At 40.5% G+C, this 25,961-nt stretch overlaps 3 protein-coding genes across 3 annotated transcripts; all 3 read left to right on the plus strand.

Moving 5' to 3' along the window:
- Nucleotides 1–1,303: 1,303 nt before the first annotated feature.
- s100a10a (S100 calcium binding protein A10a) lies at nt 1,304–3,159 on the plus strand. Its single transcript, XM_018685082.2, has 3 exons — nt 1,304–1,472; nt 2,614–2,775; nt 2,905–3,159. Exons 2-3 carry the CDS (start codon nt 2,635–2,637, stop codon nt 3,064–3,066), a joined length of 303 nt encoding a protein of 100 aa, XP_018540598.1. The 5' UTR covers nt 1,304–1,472; nt 2,614–2,634; the 3' UTR covers nt 3,067–3,159.
- A 3,689-nt stretch (nt 3,160–6,848) lies between these two features.
- Nucleotides 6,849–9,059, plus strand: LOC108888881 (ictacalcin). Its single transcript, XM_018685083.2, has 3 exons — nt 6,849–6,976; nt 8,311–8,456; nt 8,734–9,059. The coding sequence occupies exons 2-3, from the start codon at nt 8,319–8,321 to the stop codon at nt 8,875–8,877; spliced, it is 282 nt and encodes a 93-aa protein (XP_018540599.1). The 5' UTR covers nt 6,849–6,976; nt 8,311–8,318; the 3' UTR covers nt 8,878–9,059.
- Nucleotides 9,060–10,366: 1,307 nt separating this feature from the next.
- On the plus strand, nt 10,367–25,272 carry snx27a (sorting nexin 27a). Its single transcript, XM_018685029.2, has 13 exons — nt 10,367–10,814; nt 13,535–13,760; nt 13,939–14,131; nt 14,502–14,566; nt 15,066–15,170; nt 15,395–15,473; nt 15,736–15,899; nt 17,345–17,434; nt 18,901–19,050; nt 19,217–19,345; nt 19,627–19,686; nt 19,876–19,924; nt 20,915–25,272. Exons 1-13 carry the CDS (start codon nt 10,504–10,506, stop codon nt 20,983–20,985), a joined length of 1,692 nt encoding a protein of 563 aa, XP_018540545.1. The 5' UTR covers nt 10,367–10,503; the 3' UTR covers nt 20,986–25,272.
- The last annotated feature ends 689 nt before the right edge of the window (nt 25,273–25,961 follow it).

Genomic DNA, 25,961 nt, shown 5'->3' on the forward strand with positions numbered 1-25,961 from the left:
CAGCAGGTTGTGGTTGGGCTAATGCTGATAGCTGTATATACTGTTGGGTCGTCTAATCTTTAAAAATGCATCATATTATATGAACTGATCATGTTTTTTTATATAAAAGTAAAATGTGCAAAGCATTAACTGTCTCCATCAAACCGCAACACACACACACACACACAGAATGCATAACGACAAATTCACCTCAACAGAAGCAGAAACGCACCTGAGTTTACTCGAGATAGGGACAAGTAGAGAACTGTCCAGTCACAACTAGATATGCTATTGACGCTGTAAAGTAAAAACAGATCTTTTTGAAGAATAACACAAGATGCTTTCTTATTCAACACATCTGTTAGGTCACCTAGTCGACACACAATCAGTTTGTAATACCACATTTTCACCACGAGATGGCCCACAATTCATTTATTATAGCACACTTCACTACAGAACTTTGTAGGATGAATTAAGAGGAGTGTGCAATAACTAGAAACCTGGAGAAACAAAAAATTACCAAATCAACATTACTAATATTATCCCAATATAAATGTTTTCAAAATGGAGGAGAATGTGCTGGAATGTAATATATTTAAGCTGTATTATAATGGTCAGTATCTGCACATTTTACGCGATATAACGTACTAAAGCAGCCCTCATATAGTAACACTATGGAAAGTAACACTGTAAATTAAGTATTGATTGTTACACAATACTAGATTTTTCATAGGAACACTGAAAAAGCACTGATTTGTTTCGGTTTGGAGTAAATTCAGTCACCTATAATTAATTGCACGTGTTGTTAATCACCGAGTCACTGTGGGACAATAGATCTGAGGTCATCTTGTAATGTGTGTTCAAATGCTGCTGAATGGTTTTCCATCTGGTTATATTGGCTGCCGCTCATTAACTGTATCATCTTTTGTTGTCAGTAGTCTACCAGGTTCTCTTTTTACGTGGGTTAAATTCTTTTGTTGGGTTGTTCATTAACTTTTTTTATGACTGGATCGTCGCCAATGAGGCAAAGCGAGCCACAGGCTTCACCAAGCCCTCAAAAGCTCATGTATAGTCCAAATCATTTGACCCTATAATGTGATAAATCGCAAATTTGTTATGAATTTGGCAGCTGTTAGTAGTATAGTATCAAGTATGTTGGATCCTCCAAGAACTTAATATACATTAACATATTGTGATTGTAGCAGTAAAGGTATATATGGTGACATTTATCTATTTGTTACTTATTCAACATCTCCACTGTAATCTTATTACTGAAGATGAAAATGAAGTTAGTACAAGTTTTACGTTGTGCTACCGCCCATCGCTGTGTCTAGTTGCAGTTACAGTGGACAGGGTCCACCGTCCATATCATAGCCTGACTCACATTGCACAGCAGCCGGGGCGTCGCCTGACTATAAAACCTTTGCTGCACTTATTCTCAACTTCTGAACATTCCCACCTCTCTTCTGCCGACCACGTCCCAGCCCTGCACGGTAAGAACTAACGGTACTGCTCTTTCCCACTTGGTAGCTTTGGCTTTGGCTTTGGCAGGATCTTTCAGAAACCCTCTATCGCCTGCAGGTACAGCCGCTTGGGCGTGGAGGGAATTATTAACTTCAATCTGTGGTAACGGTTTTTGAATGGAGTCTTTACAGACTTTCTAAAAGTTTCTCTGCTGTTAAATACTACTTTTAATGATTCCGATATTTTTTTAATGCGCTGCAAGTTTCATATCATTGCCTAAAGTTTTGTCTTTTTGTCGCATTTTTATATTATTTAGGATTAGAATTATTAGAATAGAATTGTTTTAAGATTTGTGTAAGATTCCTACAGTTGGCTAATGCAGTAACACTCTCAAATACAAACTTTATTTTCTCCATCTTTACTAACTTTTGAGTAAACTCCTTGTGATATTGTTAACACAGTGGGGTTCATCCACCCTATGGATAAAGGGTGTGGTTGGGCTGCGGGCATGTACATACATATGCTTTTCTGCTACAGTCTCATACTTTCTGCATCCACCATTTTGGATCTTGGCAAATTTTCTTTTCTTCTTTCATCTGGAGTTTTCCATTCCGTCTTTCAGGAATAACACACAGCCTCTGTATTTCCCTCCCACTTCTCCTTTTTAACTCTACAGCACCGGGGTACAGTGTGTTGAAAATGGTTTCAGTTTTATGGTTCTTTTTGAAATCATGTCAGTATGTGCAGTAGCTGTTCCAGCTTCTTATGAGCATTACTCATCGGTGGGAAGGGCACTGGTGCAAGGAGCAAAGTGTTGCTTCCTCTTCACTGGGTTACTTCAGCAGTGGGACAAACCTCTTATACATTTACCTCTCTTTCTCCAAAAGATAGGCAAATAATCAAGCAAATGCTGACTGGAGGACAGATTGTTGATATGTCAGTCTAACATTTAACATTTAACATAAGCAAGTCCCTCTATTTACTCTGGGAGGATCAGCTTCTTGTCTTTTGAACTCCCCCAGGCCTAGATAAGGTCATCAGGAGGACACGTTCCTCTGTGAGAGTCATCTGAGAAGTTTAACATTAAAGATCCCAGACTTTATGACTCTTTCACTCAGAGGTTCTCTGAGGTTTTAAAATTGGGCATTGAAGCTAAACTTTGTTTTTCAGGCTAACCACACTTCAGCAATCATGCCTTCAGAACTGGAAACTGCCATGGAGTCACTCATCAAGGTGTTCCACCGCTACGCCTCTAAAGAGGGCAAGACTGGCACACTCAACCGGCGAGAGCTCAGAGAGTTGATGGAGAATGAGCTGTCAAACTTCCTTAAGGTAAGGAGAGGTCAACACGTGAAGTACGTGATGACGTTACTAGATTTTAACATGGCTATTCATTATTTTATTGCTTATCACGTACAGTATAACCCAAGGTTTTCTTGTTGATGCCCTCCCCCCTTGCAGTCTCAGAAGGACCCTGCTGCTGTAGACAAGATCATGAAGGACCTGGACACCAACGGTGACGGCCAGGTGGACTTCGAAGAGTTTGTTTCTCTGGTTGTTGGACTTTCCATTGCCTGTGAGCAGTGCTATCAGATGCACATGAAGAAGACGGGAATGAAGTAAAAGGCAACAGCAGAAGACAAGAGAAGAAACCGAAAAGCATTTCAATTTTTGTAAAGATAGTTTTGTCCATTAAATTTACTGAAGAATTTCAAACCTCTTGTGTCCATTGAGTATTGTGTGTGTGTGTGTAAGTCACTGCATATTTAGGCTCATGTGTTTGTCTGCAAGTAATCATACATTTTCTTTACTTGTATAGCAAAGCATTTTTAATGCTATACAATGCTATAGGCATTTTTAATGCTCATATCATAGCTGTTTCCAGCATTTTTGTGTTATTTCACCCTCATGACTATAACAGCAACACTATGTGTGATGATGCAATTCCCACCTGTATTTTATGCCTCTGAGTGTGAAAGGGCAGACGAGCCTCTCCCTCTCTGTTTGATAAAGTCCTGCTTATCACCGCTCTGAGGAATCTGCAGAATGTTCTAGTCATGAACACACCTATCTATGAGGCTGATTATGGTGCATCCGTGAACAGATAAACTAGGTGACAGGGTGCTTATTAACTGAATATAGTTTGCTGCAGTCTAGTCAGTTCAGTCTGATTAAGCAACACAGCCCTGGGCAGTGTGAGGAAATGTGGAGGGCCAGAGTCACAGGGCACAGCACATCAGCACACCACTGATTTTCCACTAAATTCTTTTCATTGTGTTTCATGTCTGCTGAAAGTTGGATAACAGCAGAAAATGGAACAGGATAACCCCCTCCTTCTGACTACCTCTAAACAGAAACTACTGGGACTACTTATGCTCTCAAATTTAGTCTCTCAGGCAGTGCTTTTTCTCGGGTGATGTGCTGACACTGACAACCACCAATCAAATGTTTCCCGTCAAAGATGGAAAGAATTGGATTCTGTGGGTTAGGGTTTAGCTTTGGGTGCCAGTGATGGTCAGCCAATCCCAGTGAAGTAGGCAGGTCTTTTACTGCCTGAGGAGGGCATGCCTAGAAGGCTGGACTCAGGGCAGAAAAGCATCATAAGTCTCTTGAGCACTGCACACACCTCCTTGGGCAGTGGCTAATTTTGTGGCTTACCAATGTTCATGGTTACAGGGCAAACACTCAAGTTGCTAAGTTACAGTGCGTGTGTGTGTGTGTGTGTGTGTGTGTGTGTGTGTGTGTGTGTGTGTGTGTAGGTAGCTACAGTTTGTATTAAACCCTCTGTTTACACAAGCACCACGCCCATGTGACCCACAGCTGAGTTTAGTGTCGGGAATTCCTACTTTGCTGAATGTTTTCTCAATATCCCTTTTGTGTTGCTGATGCATTTGTGTATGAAGTCCACTTATACAATGTATATATATGCTGCATGTTTATCATGCGGTCTAAAACAATGCAATCATTATCTCTGAAGGTGAACTATTTTCTCGAAGCATGAAGCAAGAGACCAGGTTTGTGTGATGCCAGCAAACATGTCAAAGCTTGTTCCTCTTAGCGAGGAGACCTGATACTGAGATCATGACTTTTGTCACAAGCTTGTCAAGTGGAACAATCACTTTGTGATGATTTCTCCAGTCATTCTTTGTGGAGGCGTGTAATGGTCTGAGTTGAATGATAAGCAAACATTCACCAGTGTATACCACACCACACCTACCTTGGGCATATACAAGCAGAACAGCCCCTCTCAGTGGATAGTTTAACCTGAAGCTCTGAACATATCAACCCTGAACATCTGGGTTTGTAACTGTTGCCATGGGAAATTACATCAAACTATTGTGATCTAGTTATAGCTGATGATGTAGCTTTGTTTATTTGTTTCCCTTCTGCTGTTGCTTAGACATGAGCCAACGGTGCTAGTTATTTTCACAGTTGAAAAGATATGCCCACGCTTTTAATTTGCTTTTTTTTACCCTTCCTTGCAACAGTAAAACAACCAACAAAGTCAGAATGGATGCTCGTCCAAGTGCCATACTTTTCTTCAAGGGATCCCATCCTGGACTGGCCCCATGTTTGAAGGTAGGTCACAAGGTTCTAGCGACACAAAATTCCCACACAATTTTTATTTTTTTTTTAATTTAGCAACCTCCCTTTTGATTTCTGTGAGAATGTCTGACAGATTTCTTTTTGGGAAAGCACACATGGAAAATACGCTCTTTTCAGAGTACCTCTATTTTACCACTAGGTGGCATAAGAGTACAGTTGTAATCATAAGGTTGTCCATGAATATTTTGATAAGTTAGCAAAACCACTCCAGCTGCATCACAAATAGTTTCATATGAATCACAACTGGAATGTCGTTTCCATGGATACTCCCTCCTTAATTTGAGAGAGTAGGATGGGGAAGGAAGATGACAGGAAAAAGAAGCCTGACTAATGTTTTCCGCACAGTGAAAAAGTACAGTGCAATGTAAAAAAAAAAAAAAACATCTCAGATTGTGAGAGATTATAAATTCATCTGTAGAGGTCGTGCATGGTGGTGAGAGTGACTTAACTTCTCATCTGTGATCTGCAGTTTACTGGACTTTGATTGAAGTTGTTAATTAGAGACCAAACTAATTGTTCCCTGACCAAAGAGACAGGAAAAGACTTTTGATAACTAACTCAGTCACACAACAGACCACACACACACACATACAAGCAAACATACACAGCAGAGTTGCCACAGTGAAGATTTTTTTCTTCTCTCTTTTTTTTTTTTTTTTTTTTTTTGGGTCTCTGATTTCTGGTCTCTGCAGTATGACTCATGAGCTACAGGGGCATGACTGTGAGTCACAGCCTCCACCACAAAATTGCAAGGAAGAGTGGACCCACTCAAGACCATAACAATCAACGCTAACTGAGTCACCATGCCTAACGTTCTCATTTTAGAATCATGTGCATCTCAAACATTTAAATTAAAATAGAAAAAAAAAAGTCAATTATACACACAAAAACACCAGAAATTAGTTAGTACACCATGCAATTTAAATGTCCTCTCATACATGAGCGGGTAGGACAAAAAAATCTACATGTACCTTAAAACATGAAGAACTGTTCAGAACATTTCTTTGGACTTTTCAGGAGGAGCACTGCTATGGAAATCGTCTAGCCATTGGTCTTCATCTTTATAAAAATCTGAAACAATGATCAAAATTGATTTGAGATTTGTTGCACAGAGATACTGTGCATGACAAACTTTTACACAGAGAGGTGTAAAAGAGAGAGGTGCAAGCAAGATTATAATTCAAAACATATGAGGAAAAATAGATATTATAAAAGTTAGCAGCTCTTTGATGGAAACTTTAAACCTTAATTTTACTTTTGTTGTAAATGCAGCTTCAGCATTTGTCTCCTGACCCCACCATTTAAAGTCTTGAGTCCTGACCTCTAAAAGGAGTAGCTGTATGTGACTAAATCATTACAAACAGTGATTCAGTTCACAATTTACTGTCCTTTCATCAGCTTGCAAAACAAGAGTCCTCAGTGTACAAGTATAAATAATACTAATTGTAAACATAAAACAGTACACTGCTATTTTTCATGCTCTGTCTCATACTGATAGCACTTATTTCAGGTTCAAATGCAATCTTGAGATCATAACATTGACAAAGTTACTGTGATAAATTAGGATAATTTGTTCAGCATTTTGAAAATCTTTCCTGAATCCATACATGCACTGCACTTATCAGAATGCAAGATGTTGCAGACATGAAGTTTAAAATAATTCATATCAGACTCCCTGACAACCATTATGAGTAATCATCAGTTGTTTGTTGATAATCCTCTAAGCAACAACACCTAAATCCAGTGTTTCTCAAAGAATAACTTGTGAAATGAAAAACATGGGAGTGGTTGAAGATGAAAGGAGCATTATGGGGGGAGGGATAGTGGGTGTGGTGATGTATAAAGCATCCTTTGCATCTGTTTCCCCATCACTATAGCTCCTCCAAGACTGACTTTCACTCTCCAGTCTCCTTAGACCTCAACCTTGGTGAGTAGAAAATCTAAACAATGTTGTTTTGTTTGATTTTATTTACCGATTTTCAAAAAAATGCACCAAAACTTTTTTCAACAGGAAATTCTTTTGAATGCAACACATTTCATATCGTCTTAGTCTGTTTTATTTACATGAAATTCAAAATGAGCATGCAAGCATTCATAATCTGCAAAGTTACCAACTCTGTATATATTTTTTGAGCTAATTATGACTTCCCTTCATTTCTTGTGAAACTTGCAACGTTGCAACAGACTTGCTCTTTTTGCCCCAGTGGCAGTTATTTGAAAAACGCTGGTCTCAAATGTCCTTTAACTGACTGCACTGCACATTCAAAAGTTGACACCAACTTTTCATTCTTCCTTTTTTATACGGTACAGCGGTATGGTATTTGTTTTGTGCTCTCTTCCTCCACAATTCCCATCTGTATACAAACCCTCCCATGTCACAGTTTCCTCAGTCTACCACACCCCAGAGAAGTAAAGGCATCATGTGAGTCAGAATGCAACCAGAACCGACTCTCTTGGGCCCATGGAGTCAAAGGGAAAAAAAACAAACACTTTTCAGACATACAGTGTTAAGAGAACAGATGTCTGACATCACTGCTGGGACTTTAATTGTGCCTTGACCTGCTTCTTTACCTAGTTTAGCTCAGTTACCTGGAGGGATTCAACTGTTGCCATAACAATATTCCTGTGTCATTCAGCCGAGATGCTGTGTTAGAGACCGGTGACATGGAAAATAAGAGTGCTTTGGCTCCCGGTGGAAACTCAGGGTTTATTTTTATCAAGCACTGTGGAAAACCCAGAGAAAAACACCAACAGAAACAAAAGCAATGATGTCAGTCAGTGCTTTATGCATCAAAGCTCTTAATATATGCATATATTTTGTCTCTGAAAATACAGCATATGAATAAATGAATACAGCCACTCAAACTTTAGCAGGAGAAAAAGGCAGTTGACCAACACTGGAACAAGAGTGAAGCAGACTTATGACCAGATGTCAGATTTTAAAAGCCAAAAAAACATTAACTTCTACCTGAGCTCAGTAAATCTGTTCAATCCCAGTTTTACCAAACAGTCCCTGCACTCCTCTCCCATTCCTTCGCCTGCAACCACTCCCTCAAGCTGTGGATATAAACGATGTCCTTTGTTAACATTTCAAATTTGACCACAACGCCACATGATCCATTTATAATGTGCGTCAGTGAATGTTGGCAGACCCACATTCTGCCTCTAGATGGAGTTGTAGCAGCTTTAAATGAGAGAATTGTCCTCAAGCAACTGTGTCACTATTTAACTATTTGCTTCTTTTCTGTCCTGTCAAACCAGCTATCATCATGTCTGACGTCCAGCAGGCTATGGCCCTCCTCATCTCTGCCTTTGATAGATACTCTAGCAAGGAGGGGGACGCTCACACCCTGAATAAGGCAGAGCTGAAAGAGCTGCTTGAGAATGAATTTGGAGAGCTGCTGGGGGTGAGTGACTTCTGGCCTCTCCCTCTGTCTCAGTCCTGCACATTCAAATGATGCATGAATAGGCTGGCTTACACACTGAGAGTGGTAAACACACAGTTATTGCAGTAGTGTATGGTTCGTGCATCTGGTTATGCACAAGTCCAGTGACACTTTTTCCCTGTTTTATGATCAGTGAAGGTAAAGCTGAGAACTTAACTACTAACACTTACAAAGTGGAATCATGTGTCAGTTGTGTTCACCCAGGCTACATGTTTGCAAACATTTTTCTTCCCTGCAGAAAGCCAACGACAAGGCAGCATTAGACCGCATCTTTAAGGACCTGGATACAAACAAGGACAACAGTGTGGACTTCCATGAGTTTGTCACCCTGGTGTGCTGCCTCACTCAGATGTGCCACGAGTACTTCATCGGCAAGAAATAGGGGTCCAAGCGCCACCTTGGGGCCAGCATGGAGAGGTGCCTTTCTGTTAGAGAGAAGAATGTCTCTTGACATCTGTTCTGATTAAGGAAAAAAAAATATTTACTACTGCTCGAAGGCACTAACAAACAAAATATATAGATGTTGTGATGCAAAATGAAATAAACTCCTCTTGTTCTTTGAAACACTTGAGTTGTGTACTTTGTGTGTTACTGCATGTGCCAGTATTGGACAGTTGCACGGACATGTCAGCACCATAATCTTAGTAAGCTTATGATATGTTTGCCCAAAACTCCCTTATTGGTTTAATTTTGTTGACACTAGACTTCAAATCTTAAATCTTACAGCTGGATTAACTCCAGGAGAGGAACTAAATAAGTGCAGGTTATGGCAGGAGGGATCTCATTGATGTTGCTTTATCATTCACATATATCTAACAGAGCACATTTACAAAGGCAGTCTGTTTAAAGCAAGACTATGTCACTTTTGACATAAGAAATAACACAAACCTCCTCTTACATATGAAATGTTAAATTAGTTTATTTTACTGTCCCTTCGTCTTCTTTAATCAACAATCAGGCGTTGCCTGCTGGGGCAGTGATAAGCTTTGCAACTGATATTCTTTTAACATGATGCACTTTGGCAATCTTGAGTGATCATGTGTCTCAAAGACTGGTACCTGTAGGTTTTCAGTCCCATCCAATACAGAGTAGGTGATTTCACAGATTACTTCTCTCTCTTATTAGTAATCACTGTCTCTGTTGCACAACTGCTTGTTCCTGGTATGATGGGATTACATAAGATAACATGACACGAGGCACAGTAATATCAGTGTTTGGCATCAGTTTTTGTGTCACAAGAAGAAGGAGAGATAGAGACAGGGGGGATTACACCTAAACTGAAGCAACAAGTAGCTGAAAGCTCCTAGAGCCACCTCAGCCTACACAAATATTAAATATGAAATAACCAAACTAGTTCATTTATGTTTTTATTTAGCTCCTATACAGATAGGTCATCATCATTCTGTAAGATAACCCATGACTCCAAGGGCTCACATAACTTTCTGTATGAAATATAATTCATTTAAAAAGACAGACATGTAATATGAAGACATTTTTAAATATATCTCTATTTAAATATTTCTAAGCATGTCCACGTTTCCATAAAAGAATGTTTAATGTTTTGCTGCTCAAAAGTACGTGACGTATGTAAATCTTTAACCATGATATCTGTCATCTTTCTTTTAGTTTGTAGAAGCACTGAGTTCCCTTGAAAAAAATATATATATATTTTAAGTTGCTTAGAGATAAAAATGTGTTGATAGAATTAGGGGATTTACATTATAATCATATCAATAAACCTGTCACTCATATAGTGGCGGTGACAGACAATATGCGTCATGTTAACGTGTTAGGTAAGTTTGCACTGAGAGTAAAAACAACCCTGACTTTCGGTGACGCCTCCGGCAAGTCACGTTGTGTGGCCGTGTCTCGTGACGCTTCCTAGGGGCGGGTTATCAACAACAGAGTCGGTCTGTGAAGCTAACGTTACCGAGGTACAGAGCTCGAGTGTTGTTTTGAATTTGCTAGAAGACACCGACAGGAGGAGGGGGTAGGGTCTGTGGATAAGATGGCGGATGTAGGAGGCGATGAAACTCGGTCAGCTCTCCCTTCGGCATCCCGCAACGGTCCGGTCGTCGGCTCGTCGGCGGGCACCGCGGGCCAGAACGCAGCTACGGTAACGTCGGGTCCACGGGTGGTGAGGATCGTTAAGTCGGAGTCCGGCTACGGGTTCAATGTTCGCGGTCAAGTTAGTGAAGGAGGACAGCTCCGGAGCATCAACGGGGAACTGTACGCTCCTCTTCAGCATGTCAGCGCCGTTTTGCCCGGAGGTGCGGCGGACCGAGCCGGGATAGCAAAGGGTGACCGGATCCTGGAGGTGTAAGTCAGCTTCTGTCCGTTCAATGAAGCTAGGGAGTTAGCAAGAAAAGCTAGCTTGCGAGTTTAGCCCGTGTGGATTTAGCTTTAAGCATGTGTTAACATTAGCTATCTCCAGGGGATAACGCTACGTCACTTGTATGTTATGACAACAAAAGTAGCCGTTTACCAAGCTAACTAGTTATTTATCCAGTTCACGGGTATTTGTATCTAATCAAGCGGCTGGAGGAATACCTTCACTAGGCTAACGCTAGTGCGTTAACCAGAAGGCTAACCAGCTTACATAAGTTGGACAACAGGCTGTGCATGTTGATTAGCTTTAGCTAGCTAGCGAGCCAGAGAGCTAATGTCTTGTTTAGCTAGCTCTTTGCGCAGTGACTTCTTCAGCATAGATGTGAGCATGTATTTAAATGCCTTGTTGTGTTGTCATATGTAGTAGTTGGCGTGTGTATTTTGATCCTGCCCGAAGACAGTGGACGGCAATGTTTTCACTCAAATTCAACATCATATGGTGAGAGTGTGTGCGCCTCTTGTTTTGAAGAGAAACCACTTGACAGGCTAGCCTGAACAGCCAAACTGTTTACATGGGACAGTTTTAAGTGCTGTCTATTGTTTCCGTCCTTTCTCTTATTTATCTATCTTCTATCAGTATCCTTGAGTAGTTTTGATACATGACTGGATCCTGGAGACATCTTGTAGAGGGTAGAAGGTTTTGTGTAGTCAAACTTTCTGTCGTTCCTGGGAAGGGCAGGGGGAAGTGAGCTGTCAGTCTTGCCCTAGAGGGGTTTTAGATGAAGGTAACTTACTAGTTCGACGTGTTTTCAGGCCTTCAACTTTTAGCTGATGTATATCAGTCATTTTAAAGAGAAATTATGTTCCCACAGAGACTCATTCAGTTCATATTGTTTATCCAGATAATTATATGTCTAAAACATTATTAAACCAAACTGTCTGTGAGTTTCCCCCAGAGGCTGTCCTTGGTTTACATGGAGTTTACATGGAGTTAATGCTAATAGTAAATAACCATGGACAATTACTACAGTTATGAGTGTTTCTTAGAAGTCCATGTGTATTTGTGGCCCAGCATAATCCTTGGTCAGGTCAGGAGGAGTTAAAGAGAAGAGAAACAGAAAACAAGGAACAATGGCCTTACTTCTAGTTGCTGAGACATCATAAAGGTTTTACCCAACAAGTGTTTGTGCTAAATCTCTCTCTGGTCATATGACAGGACTGCTCCTTATCATGTGAGTTATTAACCAGGATGACCATTTTGCAAAAAACTGAAAAGTGAACTGGCTATTCATCAGTGAACCTGATTGTTGACCAGTGAATCAGCTTTGAGAATTTATTCTCACAATTTAGATATTGATCATGTTGTAAAATGTTTTGATAGAAAGAATATTTCTATCTTTTTCTTTTTATTCAAAGAAAATATCTAGTAATTTTTAGCTTCTCTTCTGCTCATATTAATATTTTGTTTGTTTTTTTCACAGCATATTCACTATATTAATTGATAGTGAAAGTAGCTGATAACCAGTCTAATTATTTGCTTAATATTTGTCTTAGCCTAATTTACATTACACCAATCCCCTTTATTGCTGATCAGCTACTGAGACAGCTCTCTGGCAGGCATTTCTGTTTCATCTGACGAGAGGATGATTGGACCACAGTACTGCTGAGACGAAAACGCCTCCCTTTATCTTCACATTTTCGGTCACCTTACACCCCTAGTTTTGCTTTCATTTTCAGCAATACTGAGGAATGCTGACACGTCAATCTCTTCTCCCACAATACAACGAGCTCTTCTCATCTCCTGTTGTTTATTCTGTTTTTCAGTGCCCACTCTTCTCCCATTTGCCTATCTATTATACTACACAGATAAACAAACAGTAATAGAGACATGGCATGTAGTGGACAGACATATGCTTGTGTTCTCGCTTGCTCTCTCCTTTTATGTTGTCTATCCCACTGTTTCTCATTAGAAGATTAGCAGAGACACCTGATGCTGCTGCCATCTGGCCTCTGCAAAGCCAAGAAGGGAGGTGTCTCACAGCACCAAGGAAAAGGGAGACATTAGAGCTGACCTGGTTACGCAGCACTCCCAACATTGTGTTTATTAGTGGATGACAAAATCTGAGGCGTTGCCCCATTATAATAGGGCAAAGTACAGGAAACACATTTGCAGCATTGATGCATATTATAATCATGTACGGCAGAATTGTGCTTTAAGTGTTAAATCTGTATATTCTCCAATATTAACTTATTAAATGGATCGGCTATCGACTGTGACGTGACCAATCCCCATTAAATGTAGTTTCTTTATCAGAATCATTATAAAATTCAATGTCTTCGCTGTCAGTTGCATTCATTCGGTCACAGCAGGCCAACAAGTGCCGCAGCCTGGCCTCAAGTTACCTTATGTAAACTGATTACTCACTGGATTTGAATGTGGGGAAGTAAGGACACTGGTATCAGGTCGGTATTTGATATCAGGAGATACCTCTAGTTGAAATATTTTAAAAAGCAGTATTAGCATGTACACTACACATATTTCCTACCATATTATTATGGTAAAAGTCAGGTCAAGCTCTGTTGTGGTCAGTTCAGAATGCCTAATTTGTGCACCTGGTACTTGTCATGTTGAAGCCTTAATTGATCATGTTTGAAAAACTCCCAGCTCGCTGTCTTTGCCTCATCTTTCTCTTGCTCTTGTTTTCTTCTAGTAATGGGGTGAGTGTGGAAGGTGCCACCCATAAGCAGGTGGTAGACCTGATCCGTGCAGGGGAGAAGGAGCTCGTCCTGGCTGTGCTCTCTGTTCCACCTCAGGAGGCTGATGGATTGGAAGGAGGAGAGGATGTCCAACCCAACTATGACTACAGTGACAAGCAGGCCGTGCCCATTTCCATTCCCACATATAAACATGTAGAGCAGCACTCCGAGAGGTTTGTGGTGAGTGATGATTTATTGTGTTGCCTTGCATTTTTTTTATTTTTTATAGGTAGAAAATGTGTAGTTATATAAATAGAAAATGTTTTTGTTGTGAGAACCGCAAAAAACCTGTAACTATTGACTGCAAATCCTGTCCATCTTCTCTAATGCCTTTCTGTTGTTGCTTCCATGGGCATAGGTGTACAATGTGTACATGTCTGGTAGACAGCTATGCTCAAAGCGCTACCGGGAGTTTGCCATTCTGCACCAGAACCTAAAGAGGGAATTTTCCAACTTCAACTTTCCAAAGCTTCCTGGGAAATGGCCCTTCTCCCTCTCTGAACAGCAGCTGGATGCTCGCCGTAGAGGCCTGGAGGAATATCTTGAGCGAGGTAAGCTGATCTTCAGCATGGGCCAAAACAAAAGGCTTTTCTTTTACCAATCAATATGTCATTTGGGAAGAATTACAGCTCCATTGTCAAAGGCTGATGTTGAAGTACAAAGATAATTTAGTCCCAGCAAAAACCATAATAGCCATACACAACAAAGGAAAGAATAATTAAGTGTATAGTGCAGTAGTCATTTTACTTGGATAGAAAATAGACCAAGCATAGGTTGTGGTCAGTTTTTCACTTTATGTGGCAAATACTGTAAATCTGAACACAGGACACAAGCATATTTACTTTTAGCTGTCCTTTGATTATTTGATTATTTTGACCTCTCCCAGTACCCCATCCTCATCCACTTTCTCTTTGTCTTTAGTTTGCTCTGTGCGGGTGATCGGGGAGAGTGACATCATGCAGGAGTTTCTCTCTGAATCAGATGAGGTATGCATCACTATACTGAGTGTACTAGATTTGGATGTTGCTATTTACATGTGATTTTTGAATCTGAGCTTTGAAAGTTGTAGGTTTGAATGTTTTTCTGCAAATCTTTCACAATGCATGGAAATGCAATATCAAGTTATTTGTTAAACTTCCTCCAGTCTAGTTTCAACAACACTTGTGGCATTTGGGTTTCATTACTTGAAGGAAGATGGCTGGAAGTCCTGTCTACCAGTCTGGAAATCAGTCAGATAGTTAATTGCATTTTCTTACCAGTGTTTTGAGAGATTGCAGTAACAAAACAAATGGATTGACTTAATTCCACACTTCCACAAACACACTGTGGAGGATTAGAACCTTACAGATACTAGTCTCATCATGCCAGTAATTCACAACAAGCACAAGCATGAGCTCTCGTTCAAGCAGACACACACCTTTATTAATCCACCTGGGTTAATTCAGCTCTACAGCTGTTCTCATAATGTTTTGCTTCATTGTGCAGAACTACAATGGAGTGACAGATGTAGAACTGCGGATAGCCCTGCCAGACAAGACCACCATCTCTGTCAGAGTCCGCAAGAACAGCACTACAGACCAGGTGTACCAGGTGAGACCACATGACATCTGCGGTATACAGCTATATGGGACAGGTCATTGCCCCACTGCATTCAGTTCTTAGCTTTAATTATGATACTGAGCGTTGCAAAATCAAATTGTACTGATGAAAATATGATATTCCACAGGTTCTATAAACTTTGATGTTGTAGTGTAAAAGAAATTCTTACATAATGTTTTTCTTATATAACTGACTCTATAATGTTCTTCCTGTAGGCGTTGGTGATGAAGGTTGGAATGGATAGTATTATGGCGAGCTACTTTGCCCTTTTTGAAGTCATCAACCATTCCTTTGGTAAGAACTCCACACACACACACACACACACACACACATTCTGGACTGATATGACCGCTCGTTTTCTAAATAAAGACCTGTACCATCCCACTGGTGAGTTTAATTCATTGGGCCTTGGGGTCTGTGTGTAGTCTTTGACAGCAAGGGCAGGTAATTTGGTAAAGGTTAATGAATGATTTTTTTTAATGACTAAACAAACATCCCCCTGCTCATCATTCCGTTCATCATCCCTTTCGTTCTTTCTTTCTTTTTTTGGTTGCAGTACGGAAGCTGGCGCCTAATGAGTTTCCCCACAAGCTTTATGTGCAGAACTACACATCGGCAGTGCCGGGGACTTGCTTGGCGCTCCGCAAATGGTTGTTCAGCTTCCAGGAGGAGGAGTTGCTCAGAGATAACCCACTGGCGCTACACTACTGCTTTCACCAGGTAATAACAATAATTGAATCCCACTTGCCATGAACTTAAGGGAACTTAGCACAAAATTTGATCTTCTCCAAAAGTTTCTCAGTCTAAACACGATGGAATTTTTTGTATTTTTGTTCATGGATAATTTCTGCCATAACAAGGGAAATTTACCATATTCTTTCCTTTTAACTACTTCTACTGGTCCTTTATCTGTCTAGGATCAGTGTATAGCTGTTATTTTATACAGCCTTCCTAGACACACAATATGATGATATGGTATCTTATAACTACAAAATCTATTAGACCTAAGACATAATGATTTCAAAGTTGTCTGTAAGGCTACTTTCCCAACATGCGTTGACATTACAACAAACAAAACCTGGGTTAGTGGTAGTTGAGTTTCTGCCAGCAGGGAGTGTGTTGGCAAACAATGATGTAGTTTCAGTGTTTTTTGTGACAGTCATGGACACAGAGGTCTACCCTTAGCTTCAACTGTCATTCTATCTTAAGTCACACCCTGAACTAATTATTAAGCTGCTATCTGGAAGCTCCACCAACAACAACTTGTGAAACCAGACAACCATGATATTCTACAAGCCTCTGAAACTCTTCCACAATTTTTGAAGCATAGTTTAAGTGTGGAAAAAAATAATCTGACAATGCAAATGCACTAAAAATAGCACAGCAGCAGCAGCAGCCTACAGGCTGTCCACTGACCAATAAAGGTCACTACCTGAAGCATTTCAGGGACGTGAGGTTCAGCAGTGACCCACTAAAGCGATTTCTGCTTGTAAAGTTTAATCTGCAATAAATGTTTTTTTTTTTGCCACTTGTGGGCTGATGCAGGTTGTGAACTACCAAATTGACATATCGTCATGTTTTAAGTTAACATTGCAGAATTGTTAACAAACCGCTGGCTGCATAGATCTAGCAGTTACAGAACAACGTTATCATTCATTTGAACATGTGTTTAGTGCCACCGTAGTGAGTTTTTAAGTCCAGTAGTCCACTCTTTTTTTTTTTGCTTTTGGTCTCAACCAACTCAAGTCAATCAACAAATTCTATGTAGGTATTGTACAGTACATTTCTAGAGCTTCTTACTGAAAAGAGTGGTGAGGGTAAACAGAAAGAGTTAAGTTGCAAACCAGAAAACTAAACAATGAGCAGAAACTCACTTAAATCTCCATAAAGCAAGTGGAGCTGCAGATTCAGCTGGTAATTCTCTGTCACATTGTTTTCACGTTGTCATTTGATGCATTGTTATTATTAGAATACCATTTATAGCCGCTTTAAAATGTACACAAGAGATTATTGCTGTAACTGGTTGAACTCAGTTACTTGAGGCAGGAAAAAGTCTTGCTAAATGTTTTTAAAGAGATTTTTTTTCTGTGACCTTAAATGATAAATAGTGTTGTATGTCTTCATGCCACCCCAACCCCCATCCACCCCACCTCCTGTCTGTCTAGGCACTGGATGATGTGAAGAAGGGATTCATAAAAACAGAGGACAAATCCTACCAGCTGCAGAAGCTGGCAGAGCAGCGCAAGATGGCCACGGTCAGTCCCACAAACCAGTCTTTGTTCGGGGAAGGGAATGGGATGGTTTGCGCTTTTTGCCTCCTGACCAGAGCCATCACCAAAACATCACCAAATAAAAATGGACAGAAAAGTCTGAGACTCTTTAACTTAGAATACAGCCCTGTCTAGTATAAACAGAGATAAAGCCCTGAATTTAGTTTGTAGAACATTAACTGAAAGTGGCTTGTGTTAGAGCTTCTGTGTGTAAATTCAAACTACATTCAAAACTATGGAGCCACCCAGCACATTTCCAAGCTTTTAAAGAGCAACCTTAGATAGTCCAAATTTGCATGTAAACGACAGTGAATGCAGCCATAGTGCAATGTAGTGGAATAAAAGGAAAGACTATTTGGTCATAGCTGTGCATCTTGTATCCAAAGTAATTTATTCAAATTCTGACTCAAACTGAACATTACTGCTGTCATTTTTGTGTTACAAACTGAAATGTTGTACTTAAAGGTTAAGCCAGTTTTCACAGCAGTTGCCTTTTTGTAAATTCAAACATGAAACAGGTTTCTCATAAACTGAGCAATATATATGGTGGACCACTAAAGACAAAGTACATACAGGAGTCAAAGCACAAACATAGGGAAAACACATAAAAACCGGAATCGCTGCACTGGCAGGGCTCCGGGACACTTGAGGGAGTGGGGATTTGATTTGATTCTGAATAACCGCAGCATTGCAGCTACTTTTGCCTGGCCACCTGACTTCATGAACCTAACCTAACCCTCTCATAAGTTTTAATATTTTTTCAGGTGAGAAAGTAACCATCGAATGTGTGGTCAGTTTATCAAAATAATGCCAGTTTGGCTTGCCATGATGTGTTTTGAATTATGTTATAATTCCCTTTTGAAGGTGAAATTTGGTTGAAATATGATATTTGTTTCTGCCAGTTTGTCTGAGGGACAAAGTTTAATACATAATAAATATATTTTTTATTGGACAGTTTAACAATCATGCTGCCTCTGTAGGACTCCTGGGTGCTTAAGTATATATAAGTGAAAAGGCAGTGCAGTCTATATTAAATTTCACTTAAATTTTTTAGTATATTTTACCGATTTGATAATATTTTACTACACCCACTGCCTGTTAGATCCATAGACAAACCTTTTCTAAGGACCAGTGACATTGCTGTTTATCTAATGAGATCAGTCTCTCCCTCTACCGTCCCAGAGCATTTCTCTTACAGTTGCTGCATCTGTTTTCCCTGTTTGTATGTGTTTTCATATTTGTTCCATATTCAGGATTTAAAGCATGTTGCCCCTAATGTGGATACTTTGTCTTTAGGGGCCACCATGAATATGCCATAATTATTACAACAATATTTTAGGGAGTAAAAACTGCACGTTAACTGGGGTTTTAGAGTAATTGGACCTCTTGGACTTGGTTACTTACAGTAATAATGACTGATGTGTGTGTGCTCTGTAACATTTGTCTGTTAGTACTTGAGCCTGTTGCGGACTTGTGAGGGCTACAATGAGGTGGTGTTCCCCCACTGCTCCTGTGACTCCAGGAGGAAGGGACACGTCATCACAGCTATCAGCATTCATCACTTCAAGCTGCATGCGTGTACTGAGGACGGCACGCTAGAGGTGAGTGTTTGTTTGGCACTCACTTGCATAACAAAACCAAAGCATCCCTATATTTTCCTAAATAGATTTCCCAAATATTGAGTTATGAATCAAACCAGTGTTGTGCTAAACATTTATACTATGTATGCATGAGGTTTACCTGCTGTCAACTCCATCTCTCCCTTAGAACCAGGTGATAGCCTTTGAGTGGGCGGAGATGCAGCGCTGGGACACAGACGAGGAGGGGATGGCTTTTTGTTTTGAATACGCCAGAGGAGAGAAGAAACCTCGCTGGGTCAAGATCTTCACTCCATACGTGAGTGTATATGCACATGCTGCTGCTTGACATGTTTGCCAGGCATTTTATTGTGTTCTTCTTTATTGTGTTTTATTGTGTTTGTTGGAATTTGCAGTTTTAAAGTGACCAAGTCTGTAATGAGCTGCTGTGAATCATACTCACATGTAATCGAAGCAGTAGTAAGAAGAAGCAAAGAAATCTTGCTAAAGATAAAACATAACTTGTCTCTGTGGCTTTGTAGGCTGATTGTGGTGCACCGAAAGGCCCGAATAACATTTCTGTTTGCTTTTTTCTCCCAGTTTAACTACATGCACGAGTGCTTTGAGCGGGTCTTTTGTGAGCTGAAGTGGAGGAAACAGGTAAGGACCACTCCTTTCCTCTTTCATTCTGGGAAGCTCATGACTCAATGCCAAGATTAAAATTCCAAACATAGCTTATTATTACATTTTTGTTTAGACATACAATAAGCCTCCAACATGTTTTATTCAGGCTTTTTGTTTAAAGTGATTCATTTTAGACTTCCTGTGTATTGATTTCTTTGCTGTCAGGTTGAGGAAGAGGCATCTGACAAAGACAACAAAAACTGCAGTAACAATGGTAAGCAGCAACTATTTTCTAAATGTATTTTTTGTTCCAAATGCAAACCACCAACACCTAAAGGTAAGAGGTTAGATCTTATCTAGAGGAAATCATAAAGAAATATGTATTCAGGTGTGGTGCTTTGAATGATGGCACCCATCAAGTGCAGTCAAATATGAAAAAAATCCTTGTCTGAATTGAAAGGACAAGGACAGGGAGAGGATTTCATGTACAGATTGCCACCTTCTTTTATTTCTGTGTAAAAGGCAAAAATACATGTGAAGACTTTACAATTTCATAAGTAAGTTTAGTTCAGTAACATTAAATTACCCCCAACCCTAGAAGAGGTGCATTCAGATGCACTTTTTTTTAATCTTTATCTTGGTTTTATCTGCTTTCTACAGTTCGCATTACATTATAAAGAACTGAACAAAGTCAAGGGGAAACTGCAGTAGAGAAATTTTATAGACAATTCACTAGAGATTCACCATGCCATCACAGCTTGGGAGAGAGTAAATTCTCCTCCTGTGCTATCAGGTTGCTGAGAGAAAACGTATCCTGGCGGATTTTTGAATAGAGTGACAAAAGTATTCTGAATAAATGCATGTTGAGACATGTGACTCACTGTCAGAGCCATTAGAGGGAAGTTGAAACTATTGTCCCATGTCCCATGTAAGTCGGAACAAGACAAGCACAACAAGTATGTTGACCAGCAAGGCACAAGATGAGTGAGAAACTTTCGGAATTACGAGAACAGAGACAGAAAATGAACACCTGGGGGACTGCAAAACCAAGAAGGTTGAGGAAATCAGAAACCTCCAGATACAAGGCAAGGGCATCTGCATGGGGGAGAGGGGGGTGAGAAATTCAGGGAAGTGTCCCAGTGACACTGTTGCTGTGACACACTGACATCTGTGTTGTGTTGTGGCAGCATTTTCGTAAGTCACATGACATTCGAAAAAAGCCCATCATTCAGACTTGTTCCCCTGAACCATCTCTCTGTTCCAGAGTTTCTGCCTCCTCTGGAGACACAGCAGAAGGGATGGCGCCACCTAGGGGGGGAGATTGCAACTTCTTAAAACTATTGGTCATCACTCGAACTAGAACTGGTCCACTTGCATCATCACAGCCACCCCAGAGAGCGCCCATCTACAAACACAGAACTGAGCAACAGACTGAGGCGATCCATGCCCCGCAAACAAACTGGAAGTGACCAATTTGGGAAATTGGAATAGTCACACTTAACCAAACCCAGGGAAACACACAGCAAGAGGAGCAATGAAGGAAAATAAACAAAAGCCAACTTTCATGTCATTCACTAGATCTCCATAGTGTGTCTGTTGTTTTCCTCCATACATCTGCCCTGTGATGTGGGCAGGACACAAGCAGATTCTCACCATCGGTTGAGATGTAACGCATATCCACAGTGTGTGACTGGTCAGGGTTACCACAGCGCTGCAGCAGCACCATTTGCGCAAAGGGAGCACCTCAATGAAACACTGCTTGACGAGGGAGCTGACATCTGGGGTGGGATCCTGACAGTCGGGGGTCTTCAATACGACTGACTCGGCGCGAAGCTTGTAGCGTGGCCCACGTCTGCTGAACTGAGCTACAACGATGGAGATGAAAATATGAGGGGAGGGATGCGGAAAAACTGGGTTTTCACTTTTTTCAGTTGGCGATAAAGAACGAAAGCAAAATCATGCTTTACACTGATGCTGGACATTAACACAAAAATTATGTTTTGTATCTGTGAGGTGAGAAGTATTCTGTCTTTGTCAGAAAACTTAGGCAACACAGGTCTAACTAACTGAAAATGGATGTGAGGAGACGTTCGTGATTATATGTATGTTTAACAATCTAACTTCTGATAAAATATAGATTAATATAAGACTTACAATAATTGGATTTCTTGATCCTAACACAATGAGCCACTAACTGAATTGCATTCAAGCTGCTCTTACTAATCTCCATTTACCACTATGTCTTCTGGTCTCACCCACACTACTTCAGAACGATGTCTATTGGCAGCCAGCCATTAATGTCAGTATGGGTATTTATCCCCCCTCGCAAGTGTTTTATTGGTGCGATTTTGCAGAGCTTGGAAGTTGAGAAGAGGAGGCTTTCTCATTTCCAGCTCTGTGCAGGGATGAACTCTTGAACAAAAGGTTGACGGGCCAAAGCTTTGACGTTGTTTGGAACGTCACATGTTCTACACGGGAGAAATCTGACTGGCAGGTGATGAATTTTATAGACGGGATTGGGGTGTTTTTGAGCACATCTGTCAATCTGCTGTTTCCTGAACAGGCAGTAGGGAGCAGTAGAGTGTAACACAGGTTTAGTCTCGGGTTTTGAAGAAATAGAAATCTTCTCTGAGCTTCTTAAAGAGTGCTCCCTAGGGCTCTGTAACTCACCCAAAAGTATCCCTCCTCTGCAGTTTGTCCATTAACCACGTCAGGGGGACAGATGGTGTGTGTGCATGTGTGTGTTGTTCTACAGAGTGTAGATGGTGCATGAAGTTGTGTGACTGCAACCACAGCCATCAGCATACATAGCAATGCAGGCAGCTGTCTGCCACTTACTGCAACTAAATTGATACAGTATTAGTTGTGTGTGTGTGTGTGTGTGTGCACATGACATTATGACATGATTATTTTATGATTTACACAGATTGTTTTGTTTTGAAGCAGCATTTTTTTTTCACACAAAGATAACAGGTTTATTTGTGTTTTTTTTTCTGTTTTCTCTCTGTAGAGGTTCAGTTTAAAATATTTTTGTCTCACTTTAAGTGTGCTGAAAATAGCATCTGAATGGAGACAGTGTGCGTAAATGAGCTGATGTCACCTGAATGCGATAGTTTTGTTTACCCCACTAAGGGCTAGTAGTTTATTTCGGCCGATTCATTATTGACTCACTCTTGTCCTTCACTCACCTTCTGGCAGCGACCAAAAACCTGAAACTGAGAGCGATGTTTCTCTCTGACTTGTAGAGCAGATACAAGTTATATACATATATTTTTTGACAGCTGAGCGTAGCTTTCAGTTCAATAAAATGTGTATTTCATGCCTAGGTTTACTCTTAATTTGCTTTCAGTCAGTTGCCTTGGAGCAGGCTCGTGCGTGTGCATGCGTGCCGTGTTTGTGTGTGTGTCCTCTATGTTTATCATTGACATTGCTGATAAGCTTTTAGGCTCTGATTGGATGTGTCTGATGAGCTGCCGGTGGGAGAGCCAGCAAATGAAGATAGGGTTTTGTATCTGTACGACAGCTGAGACGCCAGACAGATGGAGATAAATGGGAGGCGTCTCCTATTGTCTAGCATTCACAACTGCTCATATGCTTTTTCAGCATAACATACACACAAACACATCCCCGTCTCCCTGCTACTCTGTGGTTTGACAGAATTGTTAAGTGCAACATCATAAGCTGTTTTGTTATTCCTGTTGTTGCCTCTTAGGACAGGCGTCGCTTATACACAGCCTATAGCAATACATACCACACTAGCATGTTGTGTGTTTTACACACACACACCAGAGATGGCTAGATTGAGAGAGAAACTCTAATGTGCAGAATGCTTGTTGGTCATTTTGACAGCCAAAGTAATAGCAAATTTAGAGATAGAGGACGTGAGAATTGGAGCTGTTCAACCATGATGTTTTTTTTTCTTTATTAGCTGTAGAGGGAGAGGCAGGTAGAGGTTGTGTGATTGTGTGTGTTGGCTTGTCTGTCCTCTGCTCTTACTCTCTCCAGGTTGGTCTCCCATCATCACAGGGGGATGTGGTTGCCGTGGCAGCACCACGTTGGCTCAACACGCTCAAGTGCAGCCTCTGTTCCTTTCATTCCTGTCAGCCAACTGACTCACTCCTCCCCAATAATGTATTCAAAGCAGTGTTTTTTACTGTTTGATGTTTGTTCTATGTCCCCGTGGCTTGTGCTACAGTGAAAAAGCTTTCTGCTGTTTTTTTAAAAAAAAAATATTTACCTGTTTCAGTTCGTCTCGTCTGCGCCAGGTGCCATTTTAACGCTCCGTGTCAGTCACTAGCAGGTGTGCATATGGTCAGTTGTCGTCCGTTTTGACCATCGGTGAGATAAATGTCATAGTAACAGTGTTTAGGTGAAAGCAGAGAGATGACAGGAATGTTAAGAAGCACGTCTTTGTACGGTTGGCCCGTGTTTGATAGTTCTTGTTCGTCAGTGTGCACCGTGCTGTGGGCCACTGTGTTTGTGTTTGAGATGCTGGACAGTCTGGGCTTGTAAGTGAATGATTATTTATGAAAAGAGGATCGACTTTCACACAGGACTTCACAGATTAAAAGAATGCCGGCTGGTACGACAAACGCAGTGGCAGTAAAATAAAAAATTAACTTAACCATCTGTGGACTGCACATGAAACTCAGAAAGTTTGTGTTCATTGAAACCGCCACAGAAATGCATCATCCAAATGATGTAGTTGCTATAGTAACACATCAGTTTTCTGAGTCTTGTGTGCATTGATTTCCATAACATCATTCACTACTAGATATTGTATCAATTTTTTTCTGTTCGTTCAAATTCTGCAGCATTTCACACGGCTCAGACTCCAGTGTTTGAAGTGGCATTCAGCCGTTTGAAGGCCGCTCAGTCAGTCTCTTTTCTTAGACACTATCGGTTCAGTCAGAGCCGCTATGTTAGTCTCATCATCAGCGCTTTTTTGTAGACTTGATGTTTTGTCGACCTCTGGAAACGCATATCCAGCTTGGAGGGCATTAGCTGCTGGTGTTTCCATTTCAGCTGACGTGTCCTACCTATGACTAACATGAAAGGTGGATGTAAGTGTTGTTTATAGTGTTAACCTTTGTGTAATTAATTTCTGTCCATTGCTTTGAAATACAGGGCTTTTCCATAACAAGTAGGCAGCGACGTTAATTAAAAACTAAGCCTTTGTTTATCTGTCTTCAGCATAACCTGTAAATAGCTGTTTTAAAAAGAAAAAAGATAATATCCTTTGGACAAAATGCACTCTTGTTTCTCCAACTCAAAACTTTTATTTATTTAAGCAGAAATTATAAAGATTGGGGAAATTATAGTGTACAATGCTGGAGCCACAGTCGATCATTAATTTTGTGTGTGGTGAGTGGCTGTATGGAGGTTTCGCTTAACCACACGACGAAACAAGCTGTTTAAAAGTGTTGCATTTACTAAGTATTGAGAGACATCAATTAACACCTGATGCAGAACTAGGCTACAAAATGGAGAGTTTTATATCTTAAAAAAACACACACAAAGGTTTACTAACCAATATAAAAAAGGACAAAAAGGTTTGAAAATGTTGTGTAGAGTAATAAATTGTAACAATATTTTAAATAAAGTTATATATTGGGAAAGAAATGCCGTCGGTCTTCATTTATTTACTCTCTCCATGACAGTTGGCAGTGATCTAAATTAGCTTCCACAAGGATTTTTTTTTACCAACTGTTAAATGATAAAGCACTGAGGTTGTGTTTATCAATGTATGGATTCTCTTCCATGTCCAGTGAGACCCAGCCAACGTCAAGACTGTCGAGACATAAAGTGATAAAGCAACCACAGTGCTCATCTGGGACCAATTAACTTCTTGAAGAAAAAGGACAAGTGCACTTAATAAGATTTTAATGTTTTTAAATTTGAATCGCTCAAAATGTTACATGAACCATGTTTAAACTACTGCTTTAATGCTTTTGTGAGACGCTGAGCGAGGTGATGGCAGAGTCTCATTCATGCCCTGTCTTCAGTCTCAAGGTTTACTTTAACCACTTCCCTTTTAGAGAGATAAGTCCTGTAATTTGTGCATGTGTGGGAGGCATTTATGCAAATGCAGTTCATACTGAGTCGCTGGTGCTTAAGAGCAAAATAGTTTGGCATAGAATAACAGAGTAAAGGGGCTGAAGCTGATTTGACAGCGGTTTTTTGTTTTTCTCAACACTTCTAGGCACTGCACACCCTGCTGGATTAGAAGTGAAGGAAGGCTAATCATGACAAGGAGCAGATGTGACAGTTTGCTGGCAGGAAACATTTCAGTATCCCTTATCCCCATTTCA

This window comes from Lates calcarifer, linkage group LG3, assembly GCF_001640805.2.
Source record: "Lates calcarifer isolate ASB-BC8 linkage group LG3, TLL_Latcal_v3, whole genome shotgun sequence".
Lineage (NCBI taxonomy): Eukaryota > Metazoa > Chordata > Actinopteri > Centropomidae > Lates > Lates calcarifer.